Source organism: Lactuca sativa, chromosome 8 (assembly GCF_002870075.4).
Source record: "Lactuca sativa cultivar Salinas chromosome 8, Lsat_Salinas_v11, whole genome shotgun sequence".
In the NCBI taxonomy this organism is placed as follows: domain Eukaryota; kingdom Viridiplantae; phylum Streptophyta; class Magnoliopsida; order Asterales; family Asteraceae; genus Lactuca; species Lactuca sativa.
In genome coordinates, this window is record NC_056630.2 from 255,613,520 (window position 1) to 255,639,542 (window position 26,023).

At 39.4% G+C, this 26,023-nt stretch overlaps 1 protein-coding gene and 1 long non-coding RNA gene across 2 annotated transcripts; one reads left to right on the plus strand and one right to left on the minus strand.

Annotated features, from left to right (window-relative positions):
* Positions 1 to 2,102: 2,102 nt before the first annotated feature.
* Positions 2,103 to 4,787, plus strand: LOC111908518 (R-linalool synthase QH1, chloroplastic). The gene is made up of 7 exons (XM_023904339.3): positions 2,103 to 2,410; positions 2,492 to 2,762; positions 2,863 to 3,235; positions 3,359 to 3,577; positions 3,692 to 3,830; positions 3,943 to 4,191; positions 4,337 to 4,787. Exons 1-7 carry the CDS (start codon positions 2,195 to 2,197, stop codon positions 4,634 to 4,636), a joined length of 1,767 nt encoding a protein of 588 aa, XP_023760107.1. The 5' UTR covers positions 2,103 to 2,194; the 3' UTR covers positions 4,637 to 4,787.
* A 415-nt stretch (positions 4,788 to 5,202) lies between these two features.
* Positions 5,203 to 6,332, minus strand: LOC111908517 (uncharacterized). The gene is made up of 3 exons (XR_002855892.3): positions 6,111 to 6,332; positions 5,751 to 5,853; positions 5,203 to 5,666 (listed from the first exon to the last, which is right to left on the minus strand). It is a non-coding gene; the product is annotated as an uncharacterized LOC111908517 (long non-coding RNA).
* Between the last annotated feature and the right edge of the window lie 19,691 nt (positions 6,333 to 26,023).

Below are 26,023 nucleotides of genomic sequence, written 5' to 3' on the forward strand. Positions count from 1 at the left end.
GAAGAAAAAGTAGTCTCGCTCCAATTTGATGCAAAGGAGGAGATTTTCAGGTCAGTATAGTGTTGCGTCTATTGGGCTCGTTAGCTAGTCCAATGTATATCTCCGGTATGGGTCTGTCCATCCATGAGTTTTGTAGGGTTTAGTATAAATAGATGCTTGCATGCATCCTAGAACGATACGATTAGAAACAATTAGAAAAGTATTGTTCAGATTATTTATCGTTCTTATTTTGTAACCCTAGAATCCTCTACAGTGGAAGTTCTTAGTCGAGTCATGCTGATGATCGAGTAATCTAATCATTCGACACATTTTGATTCATACTTGTGTTTTGTTTACTGTTTTTACGTTCATCGCTTACCTGTTACGAAGATCTAATCGATCAAAGAGTTATTTTATAACTCATCAATGTAAATTATCAAATTTAATAAATATTATCATAAATTGCAATTAATATGCTTTTTTATTCCTTATTTTAAAAAATATTTATTATTTATATTTTAATATTTTTTTTAATTGACCCGTGTAGTACACGGGTTTTACAACTACTATGTGTGTGTGTGTGTATATATATATATATATATATATATATATATATATATATATATATATATATACTATAATAAATGAAGATAATTTTGCTAGATTTCAATCTCTAATGAATTTTGATACTTGTCATTTTGTGATATTTTTTAAATAAATCATATACACATGTAAATTTATGGTTTTTTCAATTTTTAAAATTAGAAAGCCACATAATCTTATATTTATATATGTAAATTATCAAATTTAATAAATATTATAATAAATTGCAATTAATATGCTTTTTTATTCCTTATTTTAAAAAATACTTATTATTTATATTTTAATTTTTTTTTAATCAACTCGTGTAATACACGGGTTTTACAACTACTATATATATATATATATATATATATATATATATATATATATATATATATATATATATATATATATATATATATATATATATATATATATATAGAGAGAGAGAGAGAGAGAGAGAGAGAGAGAGAGAGAGAGAGAGAGAGAGAGAGAGAGAGAGAGAGAGAGAGAGAGAGAGAGAGAGAGAGAGAGAGAGAGAGAGAGAGAGAGAGAGAGATTGCAAACTGCCAATCATAACAATAACTAACAACTTGTGCTGGGTGAGGTTGGTGCTATGTGCTCGTTAAAAGGATAAAATTGGAGCTTGCAATCAAGTTAAACTCGAAGCAACTTAGTGTTCTGTTTGACATAAAATTTCGAATGAAGCATCATTTTTAGCGGTATATGTTTGATGTGTTGTAGTTGCGATTTGTTCTTATGCTGTGAGAGGAGCTCATCTGGTTATATAATTGGGTACTTTTGGTTGTCATAGTTAATCATATCCCAAATCAAAAGTCAACAAAGTGATTTGGATTTGATGTTTGTGGATCTTGTATCTTGTTGTGATCTATTATCATAATGTAAAATGATGTCTTTTCGCATTATTATTTCCGATATGATCATAACCAAGTGATTGAGTTCACATATATATTTCGCCTTGTATCTGTTGAATTTAAGCCTGTTAATGTTAAGGATAGAAACCCTTCTAGAAGGAGAAGCAGCATAAATCAGAGGAAGAGAGGATGAGCTTCTTCCGGGGAATGATGAGAGGGGGAACCGGGGAAGAACAATGGTGTGGGTTCACTTGTTTTACATTTATTTCAATAAAAGAACGTGGTTTATTTATTTGTTAATTATATAAAGTTGGCATCCACATAACTTTTGCTACGTTTTAGTAAATAGATTTTAAATTACAATGTTTTGATAAATAAACTTTATAATCACTATGATATGGTAAAAAAAACTGTATTAAAATCAAGATTTTAGGTTTAACCGTTTTGTAACAAGCTAATGAAACATATTTAGAAGCATCTCCTAATTTAATGGTAAAAACGTTATTAAAAATTAATTTAGGGCCAAATAAAAATTGGGTGTAATACTTAATGGCTTTTCTTCAGTTAACCAAATAGTTGATAACTTGATATCATCATTCTCCAAGAAAACAATGAAACTCAGATAGCTTTCGCTTTTGTGGACCATATATAAAGTTATAGGAAAAATTGGCTTATAAATACCTTGCAATGACCGCAAAAAGTGTGAATCAACACAATTGTGCTGTTGTGGTCTTTGGCTTTGAGATAAGTCTTTCTCAATGGCTTTAGTGTGTTTATTTTCCATTTCAACTCCCCTATGTTACAAAACATCATATGCCAAAAGGAAAGGTTTTAATATTTACAACACATTATATTCATCACAATCAAATTCAGTGCCCCACACAATGGCTCAACCCCTTGTTAGACGATCAGCAAACTATGAGCCATCTTTATGGTCATTTGATCATATCCAGTCACTCTCTATCAACTATAAGGTACGTACTATATCTAACCATTTCCCTTTTAACATCCTTTCAATTTGGATATTTATTCAAAAATTTAAGCTGCATTCATAGGGAAATGATTACACGTCGAGAAGAGATAGTCTGATAGAAGCAGTGAAGGCCTTGATTTGTAATGTCCGAAATCCATTGAGCGTCCTTGAACTGATTGATGATTTACAGAGACTTGGAATAGCTTATCATTTTCCGGATGAAATATGTTCTCTACTGGAGATGATATATCACAATTACTATCAAGCTCAAGACACGTGGAATTCAATGAGTCTCAATCATAAAGCCCTTGGTTTTAGATTATTGAGACAACATGGTTATCATGTCCCTCAAGGTACTTTTACCGCATCCAGAATCTGAAAAATCTCAAGATTCATGGAAGAGAACTCACAAACTAATACTTTCCCTTAAGTTTTTTTTTTCTATATAAATAGAGATATTTGGCAACTTCGAGGACCAGACTCAAAATCTTAAGCCACACTTATACGAGGATATGATGTGTATACTGAACTTGTACGAGGCTTCTTATAATTCATTTGAGAATGAAAGCATTATGGACGATGCTCGAGACTTCACAGCCAGATATCTCAAAGAAAATTTAGAGAACATTCATGAAAATTTATCATCATTAGTAACTCATGCTTTAGAGCTTCCACTACATTGGAGAGTACCCAGGGTTGAGGCAATATGGTACATCGAGGAGTATGAGAAAAGAAATGGCATGAATCCAACCCTGCTGGAGCTGGCAAAATTGGATTTTAATATGGTTCAAGCTATCCATCTTGAAGATCTAAAACACTCATCAAGGTAACTTTTCCTCCTCATACGTGTCAATTTTTTCACTGCGACTTGTTACATATATACCCTATAAAATACTTTATTTTAAGACGTGAACTTCTACAAAGTAATTATTATTTCTTAAATGAATAGGTGGTGGAGAAATATATGTTGGGATAAGAAGTTATGTTTTGCCAGAGACAGATTGGTGGAGAATTTCTTGTGGACGGTTGGAGTCAATTATCTACCACACCTTACTTTTGAAAGGAAAACGCTATTGAAAGTTTTTGCCATACTAACTACTATTGACGATGTCTATGATGTGTATGGTACTTTGGATGAGCTTAACAAATTTACTGATGCTGTTAACAGGTACGTATAATTGTTAATTATTACTCTTAATTTCATCCTTTGGAATTACAAGTTTATAATCTAGTAGTATTTGAACAAATTGCACATAGTCTAAAATAAGTTTTTAATTCGTAGATGGGATATCAATTTGGTGGGTGAACTCCCAGATTATATGAAGATATGTTTTCTAGGATTTTACAACTCGATAAACCAGATGTCATATAATGCATTGACTCGAACTGGATTCCTCATCCTTCCTTACGTAAAGAAAACAGTAATTAATTAATCCATCTTCTTGAACTATACAAATATCGTTTTCCTTCTTGGTTATTAGTATTGTCATTTTCGAGTCTTATTTTTTGTACTCTGGAATGGTAACATTGTAGTGGACAGATTTATGCAACTCATTCCTATTAGAAGCACAGTGGTACCATAGTGGATATATACCAACACTAGAAGAGTACTTGGAGAATGGTTATGTATCCATAGGCGCTTCAGTAATACTCATGCATCTTAGTTTTTTGACATCAATCAATGTCACAGAAGAAATCATGCAAGGCATGGAAGGAACTGAAAATATAGTTCGCTACTCATCCCTGATTGTACGGCTTGCTGATGACTTGGCGACATCCTCGGTAACTATTACTTTTTTAGTTAATCATAATAGATACTTTCATTTTGGGATGTTCATAGAAAATTATTAGTATTTTATTTATATAAAATTTTTTATTGGTATACACAAATAAATAAGCTTAAACAGTTATTGTGTCTTTATTTAAGGATGAGATTGCAAGAGGCGATAATCCAAAATCAATTCAATGTTATATGCATGAGAATGGTGCTACAGAAGAAGAGGCTAGAAGGTATATCGAATTGTTACTCATCAAGACATGGAAGAAACTTAATAAAGCACGAGCGGGTGCAAAGTCTCAATTTTCACAGGAATTTAATAAGCGTGCTACAAACCTTGCTAGGATGGCACATTTTATGTACTCTAATGGAGACGGGCATGGTCGTCCAGATTTGAAAAAGTCCCATGTAATATCTCTGTTGTTCAATCCAATCCTAGGAATTGAGTAGTAAAGATTAGTGAGTCTTTTAATAGATGTAATCTTTATTTCTAAATTAAGATTGCAAAGTATCACTATAACAAACGACAAAATTAGGTCATTGTTCATTAGTCTCGGTCACCGTAAATAGGGGTGTTCACGGTCCGGTTTTTTCGGCTTTTCGGTCAAACCGAAGCCAAACCGTTAGTAACAGTTTTTGTCCAGCAAAAACCAAAGCCGCATCGTTGAAGATTTAAAATCGAACCAAACCAAACCGTTAATAACAATTGACTCCGGTTTGGTTTCACGGTTTGGACTTTTTAGACCCATTTTAGTCGAGTCCATTAGACTAATTTAGTAAAAAAAACAAAACTACACTAGTAAAGCTATTAAAACAACAAAAATTCTTCAAAATATTGTTTATAAAACTGCAATATTAAAGCTATCAAAACAGCAAAAATTTTGGCTAATATTGTTAAAAAAACTACAATATTAAAGTTGTAAAAATTTTTGCCCAACAAACTAGATAATTCATAACAGCGACTACACTATAACCCTGATTATTTGAAAGACATATACATGTGCCAAGTTGGAAGGATATGTAAACTTTTCAATTCATTAACCCAAATTCACAACTAATTATAACATAAGACTTAAAACCATGCAATGCACACTTTGACTCCTTTGGTTTGGATATATATGACTTGCGTCGTCATCCGATTTGCTTGAAAGTTAAAATCAACCAAAGTATTCACAAAAATATCCTTGCAATTAATCCATCTTCAGATTACCTGCTTTCACCATTTGACTTAGACTCGTCATATATGCTACCTAAACACTTGATTATTATTAATTTTCAACTACTTGAAGACAATGTCATCAGCTTCTGGTATCCCCATGGGTTCTGTTTTGCCCAATTTCATTGACCCTGCACATCTCCTCGGTCCCATATTTTGCCATGCAAACTACCACCATAAAATATATTACAAAAATTCGTCTAGCTCTTTAAGTGCTGCAACAAGACCATCAACCAAATTCAACACATGGATGTAATCCCTGATCTGCAAAGATAAATAAAAAATTATAAGAATAATCAATTGAATGGAAGAAGTACGCTGCTATAACAAGAATAGATAGATACATACAGCACTGCCATCTTTTGTGTGGTAATCATGACCATAAACATTCAACTCTGGTAAGCTTCCAACAGCTACTAAGAATATCTCGAGCTATATCTTCAAAGAAGAGCTAATCAAAACACAAACAAACATATAAACAATCAAATTTCAAACATTATCAATTATATATACTCTTCATTGGCTAGTAGCTTTAATACTGAAGTTTTTTTTAACAATACTAAGCAGAATTTTTAACAATATTAAGCAGAATTTATGACAGTTAAGGGGTCATCTGGAGGAGAGGAAACAGATGAGACATGTCCAATACCATGTGAACAAGAATCTTTGTGAATCTGTCGGATCTGCATAACTAAGCTCAGAATATACCTTCAGAGAGGGAGCAACGAGATGAGCAAGCACTAAGCTGACCAGGAAGCGGAGCTGCTACAAGCGAAGCTGTAGGCAGAGCTGCTGCAGGCGGAGGCGACGACGTGTAGTCGGAGGGCTGGATATCGTCGGACATGTCTACGTCTCCGACTCGTAGACTCAATTAGCAAGTGGCAACGATAGAGAAGGAAATAAGAAGAACAACGAGAGTCGAGAGATTGTTTTGCGTCTTTGGATTTGGGCAAGTGGAAAGGATTGCTTGGAGCTGGTCTGGATTGGGCTTCATTTACCTGTTTACAAAAGACACTACAATTGGGCTCGCATAATTTAATGTTGTGGGTTTAAATTTTATATTTATATATAAAAATTTATATATAATATAATAAAATACAAATACATATAAAAAATTAATATATATATATATATATATATATATATATATATACACAAACCCTACGGTTAGGTCCGGTTTTTATACGGTTTGAAATCTTAAAAATCATAAGCCAAACTGTTCATTATGGTTTAGAAAGTTCGAAACCGCAAGTCAAACCATAAATAAATATACAAACCGTAAAACTAAGCTGATAACCAGTTTGGACGGTTTCACGGTTTCAAACCGAATCGTGAACATCCTTAACCGTAAACACTCCTTATAATAGACTCAATGTACTGTATTACATCATCTTCATGCAAATAATGTTTTCATACTTAGATTAGCATACGCAACACCGCTTTTGTCTCTGATGAATATCCATCGTTAATGAAACACTAATCACAATACATAAGTAAAGATTTAGTACGTTAAAACTAAGATTTATATATTAACTGTTGTCATGAACAAATAATAGTCTAAACAGATAGAACATGTTAACAAGATTTCGTAGATATAAAGAATGTCGAAAAGGAAGATCGTACGTAAATTGTATGTCATTTTTAATAAAAACACATCAGTTATATAGTTATATAACTGAGTTTTCCATAAACGGACGTTGAACCGATTTGTTAGCGTACCAATGCATCTTGTTAACTCTTTTTTAACATGTTTATGAACTCATAATATCTGCTAATATTTGATTTCACTTTTAGAATGTATCGACTTGCACACCCGTTTCATCAAGTCCAAAAATGTTGCACGGACATTGGTGAGCCCAAACGACATAACCATGAACTCATAATGACCATAACGAGTCCTAAACATTGTCTTTTCCACATCTTCCTCTCTAACCCTCATCTGATGTGTCACACCCCTAAACCAGAACGGTGGAAACGTTCGTGGGCGGATGACGTCATTTACAATATCACAACAATTGAATAATAGTAATCAAAGTACAACAAACATCATATTGATAATGTATAGTTTTTACATCTGTGTTCAAATCATTGTATACTTAACACAAAAAATGTATAGCAAAAACTAAAAGACGTGGCTCTATGATACTCCGTCTTCTCCAAAACCTGTGTGGATACCTGTCTATTGATTCTCTAAGAATACAAGTGGTTTTGAAAGAGTGTCAACAACTAAGTTTGTGAGTTCATAAGCATTTTTGTATTAGAAGTCTGTCATTTGTTCCGTGAAAATATAAATGTGTTCTTCCAGAAAATCGTATATTTTCTGTTGTAAATGAATTGTTGTCTTAATACCTTAAGACCAAAATATGTAAGTTTTGTTGTACTCTAAAATAGTGTAATGTAGTTTTATTATTAAGATAAACCCATATGAAAATGATTGTTCCCTTAAATGTGGGTTTCGTTGTACTGGAAAATAGTGTTCTTTAATTGTATGTGTATGAAACCCTTTTTGAATGTATGTGTCTGTAACTACCAGTTGTACTGTAATGTATTGTATTGTAGTTTTATTATTAAATAAAACTATCTGAAGTTATGTATGTATTTGTAACAACGTAAATTTCCAAAACAATTTTCATTTTTAAACCATACTTTTAATCAGTGTTCTAAAAGGCGCGTCATGGCGTGAGACGTGGCTTCGTCGTTACGAAAAGCTTAATAACGTTGCTGTTAGGCGTCGCGTGTGGCAAGACGTGATATGGCGCGCCATGGCGCGTTATGGCGTGTTACAGCGTGTGTTTTTTTGTTTGAGACACAGTTTTTTGCTCTTTGTTATGTCTTTTCTAATCGGAGATACAGGTATTGTGGTTTTTCTTAACTTTTTGTTATTAGTTATTGATCTAACACTTCTAAAAAGTAGTTATATTTAATATAAATTTATATTTATGTGGTAATACAATTTTGAAATTAATACAAAATCGCCGCCTTACATCACGCCTTGAAAAACGTCATGGCTCGCTATGGCTCGTTAAGCTTGAGGTTTGGCCTTGCCGCCACGCCACGCCTCACGCCATTTAGAACATTGCTTTTAATCATAAAAAACAATATCAACACATAATGTATCCAATGTCAACATCACAAAACAATTCCCAGAATCTCAAAACATAATCTCAATGAGTGTGTACGGATCATGCCGGCGCCTTCCCGCGATCCTCGCTAGTACCTAAAACACATAACACAACAACTGTAAGGATGAATGCTTAGTGAGTTCTCCAAAATACCACATACAACACATACGCCTTTCCAGGCCGTAACTCTGTGGGACCTTTCGGTCTAAGTGTCTCAGTGGACTTCCATCCCGAATCCCGGTAAACCTTCTGGTCCTACCCGTATCGACCTTCCGGTCCGTAACCTCTTGACCTTCCGGTCACACATAGGTACCTTCCAGGTACGGTATAGTGAGAAGACTCACCTCGAATGAAGTCGGATAAACTCTTGTGCTCAATGTCCCGACCAAGCCTCCTCTTATCATTCAAATAACATCCCCGATCAATACTCTCTCATAGTCTCATCCCTAAGGATTGGGTAGAAGACCCTTCTACCCTTCCCTGAATTCTCTTGAATCAATCTTGACCAAAACCCTAAGGTCAACGGAAGTCAACGGTCAAACTTTGACCCTACTCGTCGAGTGCACATGGGCGACTCGATGAGTCCATGCGGGTCCTCTGAATCCTTCTAGCCTGTCATGGCAGGTCGAGTCATCCTTCCACTCGACAAGTTTCTCCTGTCACGAATCACGAGGCAACCCTGACTCGACTTGTCGAGTCCACTTATGAACTCGGTGAGTTGCTTCCATGTGCATACTCAAATAACCTTCTGAGGTTAGATCTGCTTCTCTAACCTATAGATCTGACCTTCCTAAGCATGATAATCACATAAAGGTTCGGACTTTATGCCCACGCGTCACACTATTACCTCTATATGCCAAAATAACCCTTAATATGATAACCTAAGCCCCAAACTACTAAAGGACTGCATAAACCTGGAGAATAGGGACTCTTTGGACCTCTCAAGGTCTTGATTTGATGATATTGACAAAAGGGGACATCACATACACTAGATCTCTTACTAAAAAGAAGAGAAAAAGCCCTAGATTCATGAAATCTATTACTTAATGAAATTGGACATGAATCCTTACCTCCTACAGCAGCTCTACACGAAATGATGGAAGATTTGAGTCCCACAAGACTGCCTAGCTCGAAATCCACCCTTCCCTTTGCTAAAACACACCAAATAATGATGAATTAGCCCTCCACTTGCACTACAAACGTTCTCTCTGCTCTCTAGGGTTTCTCAGAGGTGTAATGGCCGCAAATGAAGGCCATAAAGGCCTTTAAATAGGGCACAAACCCCGAGATTTAGGGTTTCTGCCGCCAGTGCAGAATTGTCGAGTCACTAATCCGACTCGTCGAATCCAATCATTAACTAGTCAGCAAATCGCGATCCTACTCGATGAGTCTAACTGCTAACTCGTCGAGTCCTTCCCTCTAACTCAAAAATAATGAACAATACAGAATACCTGGGAATCCGGGTGTTACAATTCTCCCCCACTAGAATTAGACTTCGTCCTCGAAGTCTTGCTCGGCAAACAACTCGAGGTGCTGCTTCCGCATCTCCAACTCGGGCTCCCAAGTCAACTAGGACCCTCTCCGATTTTGCCACTGGACTTGAACCAGGGGCACCTCCTTGTTCCTCAGAACCTTGATCTTCCGATCCCGGATCACAATTGGTCTCTCAGCATAATTCAGTCGCTCGCATCCACCTGAATATCCTCCAGTGGCACCACCGCCGACTCATCGGCTATACACTTCCTCAACTGAGACACGTGGAAGGTATCATGAATCTGGCTCAAATTCGCAGGTAGCCCAACCGATATGCTACCCTAACCACCCTCGCGGTCACCCTGAACATCCCAGTGTACCGGGGTCCCAGCTTGCCACTCTTCCTGAATCGAATCACTCCTTTCCAAGGAGACACCTTCAGGAGTATGAAGTCTCCCACCTGGAACTGAAGCTCGAATCGTTGCCTATCCGCATAACTCTTCTGGCGATTCTGAGCCGTCAACAACCTCTGTCTAACCTGTTGTATCTGCTCGGTCGTCTGAAGCACTATCTCAGTGCTTCCCATAACGTGCTGCCCTACCTCTCGCCAGCAAATGGGAGTCCGACATCTCCTCTCGTACAACAACTCGAAAGGAGGCATACCAACACTCGAATGGTGGCTGTTGTTATAGGAGAACTCAGCCAACGACAAATATGTGTCCCAACTTCCCCTGAAGTCCAACACACATGCTCGGAGCATGTCCTCGAGCGTCTGAATCGTCCGCTCACTCTGTCCGTCCGTCTGTAAGTGGTAAGCGGTACTGAAATGCAGCCTCGTACCCAACTTCTCATGGAACTTCTTTTAGAACCTGGAAGTGAAACGTACATCTCAATCTGACACAATCGAAATCGGTACTCCATGCAGTGATCCCACCTCCCTTACATACAACCCTGCCAGTTTCTCTGTAGAAGAGCTCTCACTGATAGCATGGAAGTGAACACTCTTCGTCATTCGGTCGACAATCACCCAAATCGCATCGACACCCCTCGTGCTCCTTGGAAATTTGGTGATAAAATCCATGGAAATTTTTTTCACTTCCACTGGGAACCTCAAGTGGCTGCAACTTGCAGTGCGGACGCTAGTGCTCAACCTTAACCCTGCGACAGGTTAAGCACCTCTCAACAAACCATGCAACATCCATCTTCATATAGGGTCACCAATAAGATTTCTTCAGATCCAAATACATCTTAGTGGCCTGGGATGGATCGAGAACCTTGATCTGTGCGCCTCCTCCATCAGCATGGTACGTGCTCCGCCTGCATACGACACCTAAACCCGACCTTGAAAGGTCATTAGTGTGACAACCCGAAAATTCCATTCGGTCAAACCCTCAAAGTCAATCACTTCTTATTATAAGTTAATGTCATTATTTCTTATTTTTAGCAAATTTAAAGTTCATTTGATTATTTTAATATTATTCTTTAAACGAACTGGTGAAAGAAAGTGTTGTCTCGGGTTTTGAAATTTAAAAACTACAAACACCTCGTGTCTTAGAAATTCACTGCCAAACTTTTAAGTTTGGGTCGAAAAATTATCCAAAAACCATGAACTCATGCATAAGCATGAGTTTACTCCTCAAATTAGTCACTTTTCATTTCTCACCCTAAAAGAGTAAACTCAAAAACCCTCTCAAGTATCATCCAAGAATTAATTCAAGATCTTCAAACTTGTAAGTGTTCTAGCCATTTCAAGTTGGTATAATACTTAATCTAGTGATTGTACATCTTTTCATCCATCCATATTTGTGTTTTGTTTAGATTTGCAAAAACACCAAGAACACACACTAAGTGTTCTTGGACTTTTAGCTCATTTCAAGCTTCCTTATAGTAAGTACTTCCATCCTTGAGTCTTATTAAGCTTGTATTACATGTTAGCATCAAGAAAATATGCCAACAACACAAGGATTAAGGTGTTCACGGTCCAAGAATGTTCTTTGGCCGTAAACACCAAGAAAGGCACCAAAGTGTGCCTAAGTCCTTCATCTAGCCCTAGTTTGATATTTAAGCCTTTCCTTGATATGTTTAAACCTTCCCTTGATGTGTTTAAGCCTTGAAAAACACCAAAGACCACCATTTTTATGTGTTTACGGTTTGGGGATCCCCCAAAACCGTAAACACCCTAAAGTGTGCTTATTTGGGCCATATTCCTTCCTTAGGCCAAAAAAACTAACCTAGACAATTACCTTGATGAGTTAAGGATTTGAAAACATAGAAATACCATTTTCCATATGGGTTTACGGTAGTAAACCCAAGGGGAAATGACCATGAGGCTGTAAACTCCTCAAAGGAGTGTTTTGTTGCCCTAATCCCTTCCAAAGGCCTAACCACCAAGTAGAAATGCTTCAAAGGACTTGTAAAACCTCAAAACAACATATGGTCATAAAGTGTAGAGTTTACAACCGTAAACCCTTGAGTTTACTGCCGTAAACTCCTTGGATAATGGTCATTAAAACCGTAAAATCCAAAGGAGTTTACCCTTGAACTCCAAACACCCTAGCCTTGCCCTACAAACACTTGGATGCAACCCTTGTGATCTTTAACACTTGAAACAAAGTGTTTTCATGTTCTAGAGTGTCCCAACTTAATTTATTAGTTATAAATTGGCTAATTAGTTATATATATGTTCATTATATGATAACTAGGCTCGTGCGTGTGTACAAGTCTCCAATTGTCACCTAGTACCGTATCCGACACTTCAATCCAATCCACTCACTGCAAGTAAGTTCATACCCCTTTAACTAACCTTTGAAATACTTTTAACTATTTTAAATGCTTTTATGGGGGGAATACAAGTTGAATACTTATAGTTATTACATCAATCACATGTGATTAATAACTACAAAACCAATGATTTTCTTACTGTTCAAACTGTTTTGCTTCAAACTGTTTTACAAATTCTTATACTTACCAAATACATTTACTTAAGCTCTGTTTTACTTTTATCAATTGCATGTCTATGTATGTATAGTTATATAAACAATGTTTAAAAGGCTAAGGAAGGCCTGCCCGCCCTATTTCCTTTTCGCCGTTGAGATGTGGACTGGTGGGGTATCAGGTATCCGTCCGAAGGTCGTTTAAATATTAGTTATATATCACGTGTACATATATAGTCATAAAAGTTCTTCCATATTCATATGTACCAGTTACATCATTAGTAAGTTACCATAGGGGTAGCACAGGATAATACTTATACAATTGCTAGAACAATGAGATGTTCAATGAGTCAGTTCATTCATGAGTCAGTACTTATTACTATGAGAACATATACAACTATATTAGAAGAAGAACATATACAACTATACTAGAAGAAGAACATATACAACTATACTAGAAGAAGAACATATACAACTATACTAGAAAGAGAACATATACAACGATACTAGAACGAGTAACAATACATTACATATACATGAATACGTTAACATAATTGTGATCCACTGTATCAGAGCATTCCTTCAATGTCACGGCCCGAGTTATAACCAGAGTCTCTTGGAGGGAGAGCGTGAGTTTACGTATAGATCTATACTGGATTGACTATCCTACACTTTGCTGCTAGCTACAACCGGACCTACAGGTCCGCGGGTGCCAAATGTCATACCTTTTTACGACTTACATTGTCGTGTTTCATAGTCGATAGTATGGTACAATCAATCACATAATACCTTGATATAAATCTGGTTTAAGGTAGTTAGTACAACAGTAGTTCCTATAATACAACACTACAGTACTACATTAATTTATCCCTTTACAGATATTTAGTGATCATCTCACTTAAACATTAATGTACAAACTATATTTTGTTAATGATAGTTACAAAGGGAAAATTTCACACTTCTAAAAGAAACGAACATACAAAGCAGTTACGCCTTAGTAGAAGGCTACTTTTAATAGGAAATATAGGATTTTCTAAGAGATTCAAACTTTTACAAACACTTACAAACATTCACATACTTTTATCACCAATGTTTACAAACTCATACTTCAAACCACGTTCAAACGTTTTGATACAAATACCGACACTAAAATACTTATGAACTCACCAGCTTAATGCTGATAAACTCTTTCAAAATAACTTGTATTCTCAGGTCATCAGTAGACAGGTACTGAGGCCAGCTTTTGAGAAGATGGAGCGCATTCAAGACTCATCTTATTATTTTGATTTACATTTTGGTGTCTATAACTGTACAGAACACACTTGTATTAAAATTATATATTTAATGCAATGGATGATATTGTTTGCTTGTTTACTGTTATATTGTGTTGTGATACTTTACATGACGTCCTCCGTCCCCAGAACATTTCCGCCGTTCTTGGTTTTGGGGTGTGACAGATTGGTATCAGAGCATTGTTTATAGTGAATTGAGTATATCAACCCATAAAAGATATACTAACTATAAACCCATTTGGGATTAAAACACTCTGAGCAAGAGTCTATACTTTAAATACTAAAATATTTAATTAAGTATACAAGTCTGCACTCATACTAAAATCAGTGTCACAATGACAAGAACAAAGGTATTAGGATTGTTAAATATCACAAGTGAGCTCGGGGATGTATGGTCAGTCCTAGGAATGGCATAGCCTGATCAACTATGCTGGTCCGAGGAGTGATTAGCATATGCCCTAGAATGGTTGTGATATGTTAACAAGTCTAAAAACTTACCAACAATACCACAAGGAGAACAGTAGAACCTAAACTTAAAATACTATAGGAGTATTTTGTGCTACTACAGGATACATATATACTAGATTCTTATACCTCTATTCTCGTGTAGATTTAAATGGCTGGATTCCATCATGGCGACCCGTACTTCCCAAATGAAGGCAACGCTGGATGGCTTGAATAAGAGCCCGAAGATGAGCATCCAATCCCTTTGGATGATCACCTTGCAGAAGGCTTTTCGGATGGATCTGACTCTGAGCCTGAGGTAAACAACCTACCGCCAGTAGGTCAAGCCCCAAACAACAATCCCCGACCAGCTTTCTTAGGACCCACACCCTTGTGGGCAACCAACTTGAATCGCTGGAGCGCGAACAGGGTCAACGCTTACCTTACTTTGGGGACCGAAGCTTTTATAACCTCAGCGAAGGTGGCTCTGCGGATCGAGCTCTGCCTGTCATTGTCCGCAAAATAGCTCGTAATGTTCAACAAGGTCGAGCAGCCATCGACCGGATCATGGAGATTGATGCCAACTCTGGTGTGAACACATTCCGCATCCACCGTCTTGAAGAAGAAATGGAAAGGACCAGGAGAACCAATGAGACCTTGCAGCAACAGCTGGCTGCCTCCCGAGCCGAAGTCATAGAACTTCGAGTTCGCCAGAGGGCTCATGAAAGACACATTCAAGAGGTGGTTCATCAAGTGGCGGACCTCAGGGTTTGCCCGAGGAATTCCCATCACCATTAGAAGATGTTTAGCACATCTTTGCCTTTTGTGTAAGGAATAGCCTTTCGTATCTGTGCTCTAAGTAGCACTTGTCTGTAAAATATTCCTAACTTTCAGTACTCTAACTAGGAATCTAAGAACTGTCAAACTTTTCCATATGGTATGATGTAAGACCTATTGTTAGGTCGATTTTCGATGAACTTATTACATCAATAATACCAGTATATTAGATAGCTACCTAATCTGTGGGGAAAATCTTTACACTTGTGTTTCCCTACTATTCATCTATGCTGTGATTTCAAAACATCCGCTCATTCAACTGTTGGACTATGGCTATTTAGTCCATGTGTCACTCTCACCCCGCTTACAATTGATTCTTACCATTGTGTTTATCTTTATAAACTTATAGTTGGAAGATGCCTCCTCGCAAGTCAGCAAGACATAATCCTCCACCTCCTCCTCCTCCGGTCATCGATACTGCAGCCCTGAATGCTGTAGTAGCCGCGGCGGTGGCAACTGCCATGGCTCAGTATCACTCCACTGATGCCAGCAGAGGTGGAACCCCTGTTGACTCTATTCATTCTGAAATCCGTGTGCACTCGAGAGAGTGCTCCTACAAGGATTTCACCAACTGCAAGCCGAAGTCCTTCAAGGGAACCGTCGGAGTCATTTCCCTCTCGCAATGGTTCGAGAAGACTGAATCAGTCTTCGAAATTTGTTCGTGCCCTGGTGCGAGCAAAGTCAAATATGCCGCGTGCACCTTTGAAGAAAAAGCCCTGACGTGGTGGAACGGCCACGTTAAAGCACTAACTCTCGTAGTGGCAAATGACATGGGTTGGGAAACCATGAAAGACCTCATGATTGAGGAATACTACCCGAGGGTCGAGATCCAAAAATTGGAGCAGGAGCTATGGAGCCTAACCATGAAGGGCTCCAACATAGTCGCATATACCGCCGGATTCAGCGAACTGGTGGCCCTCTGCCCCAATATGGTTCCCACTGAAGGGAAAAAGATCGAGAGGTACATATGGGGGCTAGTGCCTCCGTATCAGGGAAATGTCCTATCATCAAACCCTGCTACCTTCGACAGTGCCAAGCGACTGGCACAGCGACTCATAGACCATGGAGTCAAATCCCCATCAGCGAGAACAACCCTAGCCATCTCAGAATCCTCCAAACCCGCTGACACTAAGCGGAAGTTCTGGGATAACAAGAAGAAACAGCGAGCTGCCAAAAAGCAGCAAATTGTGGTTGTGCATGCCGCAATAACCCCTGCTGCTGCTACTGCTCCGGTGAGGCAATATGCTGGAAGTTTGCCTAAGTGCAACAAATGCAACTTCCACCACAACGGCCCCTGCCATGAAATGCAGTGCTCTAACTGCAACAAGAAAGGACACACTGTCCGTTTTAGTAAATCTCCGGCGAGGCCGATTACCCAAGTCCCCGGCACTGGCGTGAGCCAGGCTTGCTATGGATGTGGCGAGGCAGGCCACTATAAGAGGGACTACCCAAAGCAAAGAATGTTGGCGGAGCGGGGAGAGTACTAGCAATAGGCCATGGGGAAGCAGTTGCTGACCCGACGGTGGTGACTAGTACCTTCCTCCTCGATAACTCCTATGCATGCATTCTGTTCGATAGTGGAGCGGAGCGAAGCTTCATGAACCATAAATTTGCTCTCATGCTTAAACAACAACCGCACACACTTAAAGAACAATTCACAATAGAAATGGCTAATGGAAAAACTTAAAGCACGAATAGCATATACTTAGGATGTACCCTAACTCTAGATAACCATTCATTTCCAATCGACCTTATGCCAGTCTCGATTAAAAGCTTTGACGTCATCATCGGCATGGATTGGTTGAGTCTTCATCGCGCCGACATCATGTCCTACGAGAAAGCAGTCCGTCTAAACCTCCCGTCTAACGAAACTCTTGTCGTCTACGACGACAAACCCGGTGCAAGTCTTTGTATTATATTAAGTATTCAAGCACAAAAGTATCTACGTAAAGAATACCATGTATTCCTTGCTCACGTTGTCGATACGAGCCTCGAAACGAAAGAACTAAAGAACATTCCAGTAGTGAGCGACTTTCCCGACATCTTCCCAGAAGAGCTACCAGGATTACCTCCGCAACGATAGGTCGAGTTCATAATCGACTTAGTCCTAGGAGCTACCCTAGTAGCCAAGTCGCCCTACCGATTAGCACCAGTAGAGATGCAGGAACTATCTGGTCAACTTAACGTACTGCTCAGCAAGGGCTTTATAAGACTAAGTTTCTCGCCTTGGGTAGCACCGGTCTTGTTCGTTAAGAAGAAAGACGGATCATTCCGTATGTGTGTCGACTACAGAGAACTCAACAAACTGACGGTCAAGAATCATTACCCTCTGCCTCGCATAGACGATCTATTTGACCAACTGCAAGGGGCGAACTACTTTTCCAAAATTGATCTAAGATCCGAATATCACCAGTTACGAGTGCTAGAGGAGGATGTTCCAAAGACAGCCTTCCGAACTCGTTACGAACACTACGAGTTCGTGGTGATGCCATTCGGATTGACCAATGTGCCCGCAATTATCATGGATCTGATGAATAGAGTATGCCAACCATATTTGGATCAGTTCGTCATTGTCTTTATTGATGACATACTGATCTACTCCCGAAGTAAGGAAGAGCATGGCGATCACCTGCGACAAGTTCTAGGAACTTTACGAACGGAGAAGCTCTATGCGAAGTTCTCTAAATGTGAATTTTGGATCCGAAGAGTCGAATTCTTAGGACACGTGGTAAGCGAAGAAGGAATCCACGTGGACCCATCCAAAATTAAGGCCATTGAGAACTGGTCAGCACCGAAGACGCCTACAAAAATTCGTCAATTTCTAGGTCTCATTGGCTACTACCGCAGGTTTATACAAAACTTCTCCCGAATTGCGAAACCTCTTACAACACTGACCCAGAAAGGCGTGGCCTTTGACTGGGAAGAGAAACAGGAGAGAGCGTTCCAAACGCTCAAGCGAGCCTTATGCACCGCACGAATACTATCCCTCCTCGAAGGGATAGAAAACTTCATTGTCTATTGCAACGCGTCAAATCTAGGGCTCGGTTGTGTTCTGATGCAACGGGGTAAGGTCATCGCCTATGCCTCGAGACAGCTGAAGACACACGAAGTTAACTACACCACACACGATCTTGAGCTGGGGGCAGTTGTGTTTGCCCTGAAGATCTGGAGACATTACCTGTATGGCACAAAAAGCACAATTTTTACCGACCACAAGAGTTTACAACACATATTCGATCAGAAGGAGCTCAACATGCGACAACGACGGTGGGTCGAACTACTCAATGACTATGAATGCGATATTCGTTATCATCTGGGTAAAGCCAACATAGTAGCAGACGCCCTAAGTGGAAAGGAATATTATGGTCGAAGAGTCAAGTCATTGACGATGACTATCCATTCACACTTGTCTAAGCAAATTCAGGCGGCCCAACTTGAAGCCATGAAACCTGAAAATGTGACGAGTGAATCCCTTAGAGGAATGGATAAGAATCTAGAAGCCAAGGGTGGCGGAGCCTTATATTTCATGAACCAGATCTGGACACCGAAGCATGGTGGTTCTGAGACTTAGTCATGACCGCAGCGCACAACACTCGGTATTCCGTCCACCCAGGTTCGGATAAGATGTATCTGGATCTTAGAAAGTTATACTGGTGGCCTAATATGAAAGCAGAGATTGCTACCTTCGTAAGTAAATGCCTTACTTGCGCAAAGGTTAAGGTCGAGTACCAGAAGCCCTCCGGTTTACTACAACAACCAGAGATTCCAGAATGGAAGTGGGAGCGGATCACTATGGATTTCATAACCAAGTTTCCCAAGACAACGGGTAGGCTTAATACCATATGGGTCATCGTCGATAGATTTACTAGGTCTGCACATTTCCTGCCTATCAAAGAAACTGACAAGATGGAGAAGCTTACGAGAACATACATTAGGGAAATCATACGACTGCATGGTGTACCAACATCCATTATCTCTGATAGAGATAGTAGGTTCACCTCAAAATTCTGGCAATCGCTACAACATTCCCTGTGAACAAGGCTGGACATGAGCATAGCCTACCATCCTCAGATCGATGGACAAAGTGAGAGGACCATCCAAACATTGGAAGATATGTTGAGAGCCTATGTGATTAACTTTGGAAAGGCGTGGGGTACTCATTTACCCCTTGTTGAATTTTCCTACAATAACAGTTATCACACAAGCATCAAGGCTGCTCCATTTGAAGCCCTCTATGGCCGAAAGTGCAGATCCCCTATTTGCTGGGCTGAAGTGGGTGATACCCAGTTAACTACAGGGCAAGTTTCTGACAGTACTCTCACAGGCTCAGAAATTATTCGGGAAACGACAGAGAAGATCGTTCAGATCCGTGAACGATTGAAAGCCTCTAGAGACCGACAGAAAAGCTACGCTGACATACGAAGGCAACCTTTGGAGTTCCAGGTGGGAGACCGAGTCCTTTCTTAAAGTCTCACCCTGGAAGGGCTTGATACGCTTCGGTAAGCGTGGGAAGCTCAATCCGAGATACATAGGGCCTTTCAAGATTCAAGAAAGAATCGGCCCTGTAGCTTACAAACTCAATCTACCCGATGAACTTCGTAACGTACATTCTACATTCCACGTCTCTAACTTGAAAAAGTGTCTGTCCGACGAGACTCTTGTAATCCCACTCGACGAGATCGAGATCAACGAAAGCCTTAACTTCGTGGAAGAACTAGTAGAGATCATGGACCGTGAGGTCAAACAGACGAAGCAAAGCCGCATCCCGATAGTGAAGGTTCGCTGGAACGCCAAGCGAGGACCAAAATTCACGTGGGAGCGCGAGGATCAAATGAAACTGAAATATCCTCATCTTTTTGCTTAGTTATTTGTAACTACTTTATTTGTTTAGACTTTAATTTCGGGACGAAATTCCCTTTAACAGGGGGATGATGTGACAACCCGAAATTTCCATTCGGTCAAACCCTAAAAGTCAATCACTTCTTATTATAAGTTAAAGTCATTATTTCTTAGTTTTAGCAAATTTAAAGTTCGTTTGATTATTTCAATATTATTCTTTAAACGAACGGGTGAAAGAAAGTGTCGTCTCGGGTTTTGAAATTTAAAAACTGCAAACACCTCGTGCCTTAGAAATTCACGGCGAAACTTTTAAGTTTGGGTCGAAAAATCATCCAAAAACTGTGAACTCATGCATAAGCATGAGTTTACTCCTCAAATTAGTCACTTTTCATTTCTCACCCTAAAAGAGTAAACTCAAAAATCCTCTCAAGTATCATCCAAGAATTAATTCAAGATCTTCAAACTTGTAAGTGTTCTATCCATTTCAAGTTGGTATAACACTTAATCTAGTGATTGTACATATTTTCATCCATCCATATTTGTGTTTTGTTTAGATTTGAAAAAACACCAAGAACACCAAGAACACACACTAAGTGTTCTTGGACTTTTAGCTCATTTCAAGCTTCCTTATAGTAAGTACTTCCATCCTTGAGTCTTATTAAGCTTGTATTACATATTAGGATCAAGAAAATATGCCAAGAACACAAGGATTAAGGTGTTCACAGTCCAAGAATGTTCTTTGGCCGTAAACACCAAGAAAGGCACCAAAGTGTGCCTAAGTCCTTCATCTAGCCCTAGTTTGATGTTTAAGCCTTTCCTTGATATGTTTAAAGCTTCCCTTGATGTGTTTAAGCCTTGAAAAACACCAAAGACGACCATTTTTATGTGTTTATGGTTTGGGGATCCCCCAAAACTGTAAACACCCTAAAGTGTGTTTATTTGGGCCATATTCCTTCCTTAGGCCAAAAAAACTAACCTAGACAATTACCTTGATGAGTTAAGGACTTGAAAACATAGAAATACCATTTTCCATATGGGTTTACGGTAGTAAACCCAAAGGGAAATGACCATGAGGCCGTAAACTCCTCAAATGAGTGTTTGTTGCCCTAATCCCTTCCAAAGGCCTAACCACCAAGTAGAAATGCTTCAAAGGACTTGTAAAACCTCAAAACAAGATATGGTCATAAAGTGTAGAGTTTATAACCATAAACCCTTAATTTTACTGCTGTAAACTCCTTGGGTAATGGTCATTAAAACCGTAAACTCCACAGGAGTTTACCCTTGAACTCCAAACACCCTAGCCTTGCCCTACAAACACTTGGATGCAACCCTTGTGATCTTTAACACTTGAAACAAAGTGTTTTCATGTTCTAGAGTGTCCCAACTTAATTTATTAGTTATAAATTGGCTAATTAGTTATATATATATGTTCATTGTATGATAACTAGGCTCGTGCGTGTGTACAAGTCTCCATTTGTCACCTAGCACCGTATCCGACACTTCAATCCAATCCACTCACTGCAAGTGAGTTCATACCCCTTTAACTAACCTTTGAATGGGGGGGGGGGGATACAAGTTGAATACTTATTGTTATCACATCAATCACATGTGATTAATTACTACAAATACAATGATTTTCTTACCGTTCAAACTGTTTTGCTTCAAACTGTTTTACTAATTCTTATACTTACCAAATACATTTACTTAAGCTCTGTTTTACTTTTATCAATTGCATGTCTATGTATGTATAGTTATATAAGCGATGTTTAAAAGGCTTAGGAAGGCCTGCCCGCCCTACTTCCTTTTCGCCGTTGAGATGTGGTCTGGCGGGGTATCGGGTATCCGTCCGAAGGTCGTTTAAATATTAGTTATATATCATGTGTACATATATAGTCATAAAAGTTCTTCCATATTCATACGTACCAGTTACATCATTATTAAGTTACCATAGGGGTAGCACAGGATAATACTTATACTATTGCTAGAACAATGAGATGTTCAATGAGTCAGTTCATTTATGAGTCAGTACTTATTACTATGAGAACATATACATTACATTACTATGAGAACATATACAACTATACTAGAAGAAGAACATATAAAACTATACTAGAAGAAGAACATATACAACTATACTAGAAAGAGAACATTTACAACTATACTAGAAAGAGAACATATACAACGATACTAGAACGAGTAACAATACATTACATATACATGAATACGTTAACATAATTGTGATCCACTGTATCAGAGCATTCCTTCAATGTCACGGCCCGAGTTGTAGCCAGAGTCTCTTAGAGGGAGAGCGTGAGTTTACGTATAGATCTATACTGGATTGACTATCCTACACCTTGCTGCTAGCTACAGCCGGACCTACAGGTCTGCAGGTGCCAAACGTCATACCATTTTACGACTTACATTGTCGTGTTTCATAGTCGATAGTATGGTACAATCAATCACATAATACCTTGATATAAATCTGATTTAAGGTAGTTAGTACAACAGTAGTTCCTATAATACAACACGACAGTACTACATTAATTTACCCCTTTACAGATATTTAGTGATCATTTCACTTAAACATTAATGTACAAACTATATTTTGTTAATGATAGTTACAAAGGGAAAATTTCACACTTCTAAAAGAAACGAACATACAAAGCAGTTACGCCTTGGTAGAAGGCTACTTTTAATAGGAAATATAGGATTTTCTAAGAGATTCAAACTTTTACAAGCACTTACAAACATTCACATACTTTTATCATCAATGTTTACAAACTCGTACTTCACACCACGTTCAAACGTTTTGATACAAATAACGACACTAAAATACTTATGAACTCACCAGCTTAATGCTGATTAACTCTTTCAAAATAACTTGTATTCTCAGGTCATCAGTAGAGAGGTACCGAGGCTAGCTTTTCAGAAGATGGAGCGGATTCAAGACTCATCTTATTATTTTGATTTACATTTTGGTGTCGATAACTGTACAGAAAACGCTTGTATTAAAATTATATATTTAATGCAATGGATGATATTGTTTGTTTGTTTACTATTATACTGTCTTGTGATACTTTACATGATGTCCTCCGCCCCAGAACGTTTCCGCCGTTCTTGGTTTTGGGGTGTGACAATTAGCCCTCGGTTATCGGTAACGAACTCAAACACTTGCCTGATCACCCACTCCCTCTTGCGGTTCTCTGGTATCACGACCTCTGCCTGGGCCTCCCGAATGGTGTCCAACACCGGAGTCATCACTGTCAATCACATACAAACGTCTCGAATCGGGGCACTCTCCGCCCTACGGCTCAAGGCATCAGCTACCACATTAGCTTTGCCTGGGTGGTACAGGATCTCACAATTGTAATCCTTTACCACGTCCAACCATCTCCTCTGGCGCATATTCAGGTTGGGCTGATCCATTAAATACTTCAAGCTCTTGTGGTCCGTCTATATGGTACACCAAACCGCATACAGATAGTGACGCCAGATCTTGAGGGCAAACACCACTGCCCCCAACTCCAGATCATGGGTGGGATACCTCGTCTCATGAGGCTTCAGCTGCCTCGATGCATACGCTATCACATGCCCCCTCTACATAAGTACTGCACCCAACCCCGATATCGATGCATCACAATACACCACAAAATCCTCCATCCTATCCAGGAGGGCTAACACCGGGGCCTCGCATAATCTCTGGCGAAGTGTCTCAAACGAGGTCTGCTACTCCGGTCAACCTGGTGAAAGGCATAGAGATGTTGGAGAAATCCTTGATAAATCTCCGATAGTAGCCGGCCAACCCTAGAAAACTCCTGATCTCGGTGGGTGATCTCGGCACCTCCCACCTCATAACCGCCTCAATTTTGGCCAGATCGACCAATACCCCATTCTGGTTGACGAGGTGTCATAAAAACTGGACCTCTCGTAACCAAAAGTCACACTTGGAGAATTTTCCAAAAATCCTCTCCGTTCTCAATATCCTGAGAATGTCTCTCAAATGCTCCTCATGCTATTCTATAGATCTCGAATATACCAGAGTATCATCGATGAAAACGATCACCGACCGATCCAGCATCAGCCTGCACACCCTATTCATGAGATCCATGAACGCTGTCGGTGCATTGGTGAGCCCAAAAGGCATTACCACGAACTCGTAATGCCCATGACGAGTTCTGAACGCCGTGTTATGGATATCATCATCTCGCACTCTTATCTGATGATATCCCGACCTTAAGTCTATCTTGGAGAACCAAGACACTCCCTGCAACTGATTGAATAGGTCGTCGATCCTCGGTAATGGATAATGGTTCTTGACTGTCAACTTGTTCAACTCCCGGTAATCAATGCACATCCGGTGTGAACCATCCTTTTTCTTGACAAAAAGGATTGACGCTCCCCATGGTGAACTACTCGGTCTAATAAACCCCTTCCCTAGTAGCTCCTGAAGCTGCAAGGATAACTCCTACATTTCTGGTGGCGCAAGGCGATAAGGCGCCTTGGCAATAAGCACTGGCCCCAGAACCAAATCGATGCGGAACTCTACCTGCCTCTCAGGAGGAACACCCGACAACTCCTCGGGAAAACATCCGGGAACTCGCGCACTATTGGAATATCATCAATCGAACTTGGCGTCCCAGCGGCCACTCGTGTGTCCATCACATAGGCTACAAACCCGCTGCAACCCTATTGTAAACTCTGTCTCGCTCTAGCAGCCGAACAAAACGCTGACCCACATCGAGTACCCTCGCCATACACCGTATGTACTCCCCAACTAGGGTCTTGTATTGTCACCAACTATCGCTCGCAGTCTATAATAGCCCAAAATCAGCTCAACCAATCTATGCCCACTATGACACACACATCCCCCATCGCGATCGGGACCAGATCTATCGGGAAATCAACACCGAAGATCTCGAGTACACATCCTCGAATCACATCCGCAGCATACACCGCTCGCTCGTCAGCTATTAAAACTCGTAGAGGTCGACTCAATGTGTAACACCCCGAGTTGAGAAGTGCAAGTTTAGGGTTCATAGTGTAAATGAGGAAGGCCGACTCGGCGAGTCGATGGATAGACTCGGCGGGTTGAGTCGCGTTTCTGGTCACGCGTTAAGTGACCGACTCGACGAGTCGGAGGCTAGACTCAGCGAGTTGGTGCTGGAATGAGAAAAACCCTAATCCAGAGTCTGTGCTATATATAAAGAATATAATACCCTCTCTTCATCCCTTCTACATTCCCTTTGAGTCCCAGAAACCCTAATAGCCGTGAGTGAGAGCTTGGAGAGTGTTTGGAGCTTTGAGAAGTGAATTTGGTGGAGGAGACTTGAAGAGCAAGAGGCAACCATCAAGTATTTCGTGTGGATCCAGAACCCACTCCAGTTTGGGACACATTTGTGAGGTATTAAGCTGTTACCTTGACCTTTTCTTCTAGAATCATACATATGTGGAGGCTAGGGTTTTCCTTGGTTAAGGGAGATGTTAAAGAAGCTAGATCTGAAGCTGAAACTTCAGATCTGAACCTCTTTTGAGTCCTAAGTGCATAAATTTTCAGTCCTTGGATGATTGGTGAAGCCCCTTTTGTCTAAAACCCAAGCCCTAGTGTGTTTTGAGTTTATATCTCTTTGATATCACGTAAAGTTTGCAACTTTATGTGAGGGATAACTTGTAGAAGGATAAAT

What these genes read in the sequence shown, in the direction of transcription:
- LOC111908518 (XM_023904339.3), top strand. Translation starts at nt 2,195, where the DNA reads ATGGCTTTAGTGTGTTTATTTTCCATTTCAACTCCCCTATGTTACAAA. An exon ending in TGGTTATCATGTCCCTCAAG is followed by an intron (nt 2,763 to 2,862) that starts GTACTTTTACCG and finishes CTATATAAATAG; the next exon opens with AGATATTTGGCAACTTCGAG. An exon ending in TTTACTGATGCTGTTAACAG is followed by an intron (nt 3,578 to 3,691) that starts GTACGTATAATT and finishes TTTAATTCGTAG; the next exon opens with ATGGGATATCAATTTGGTGG.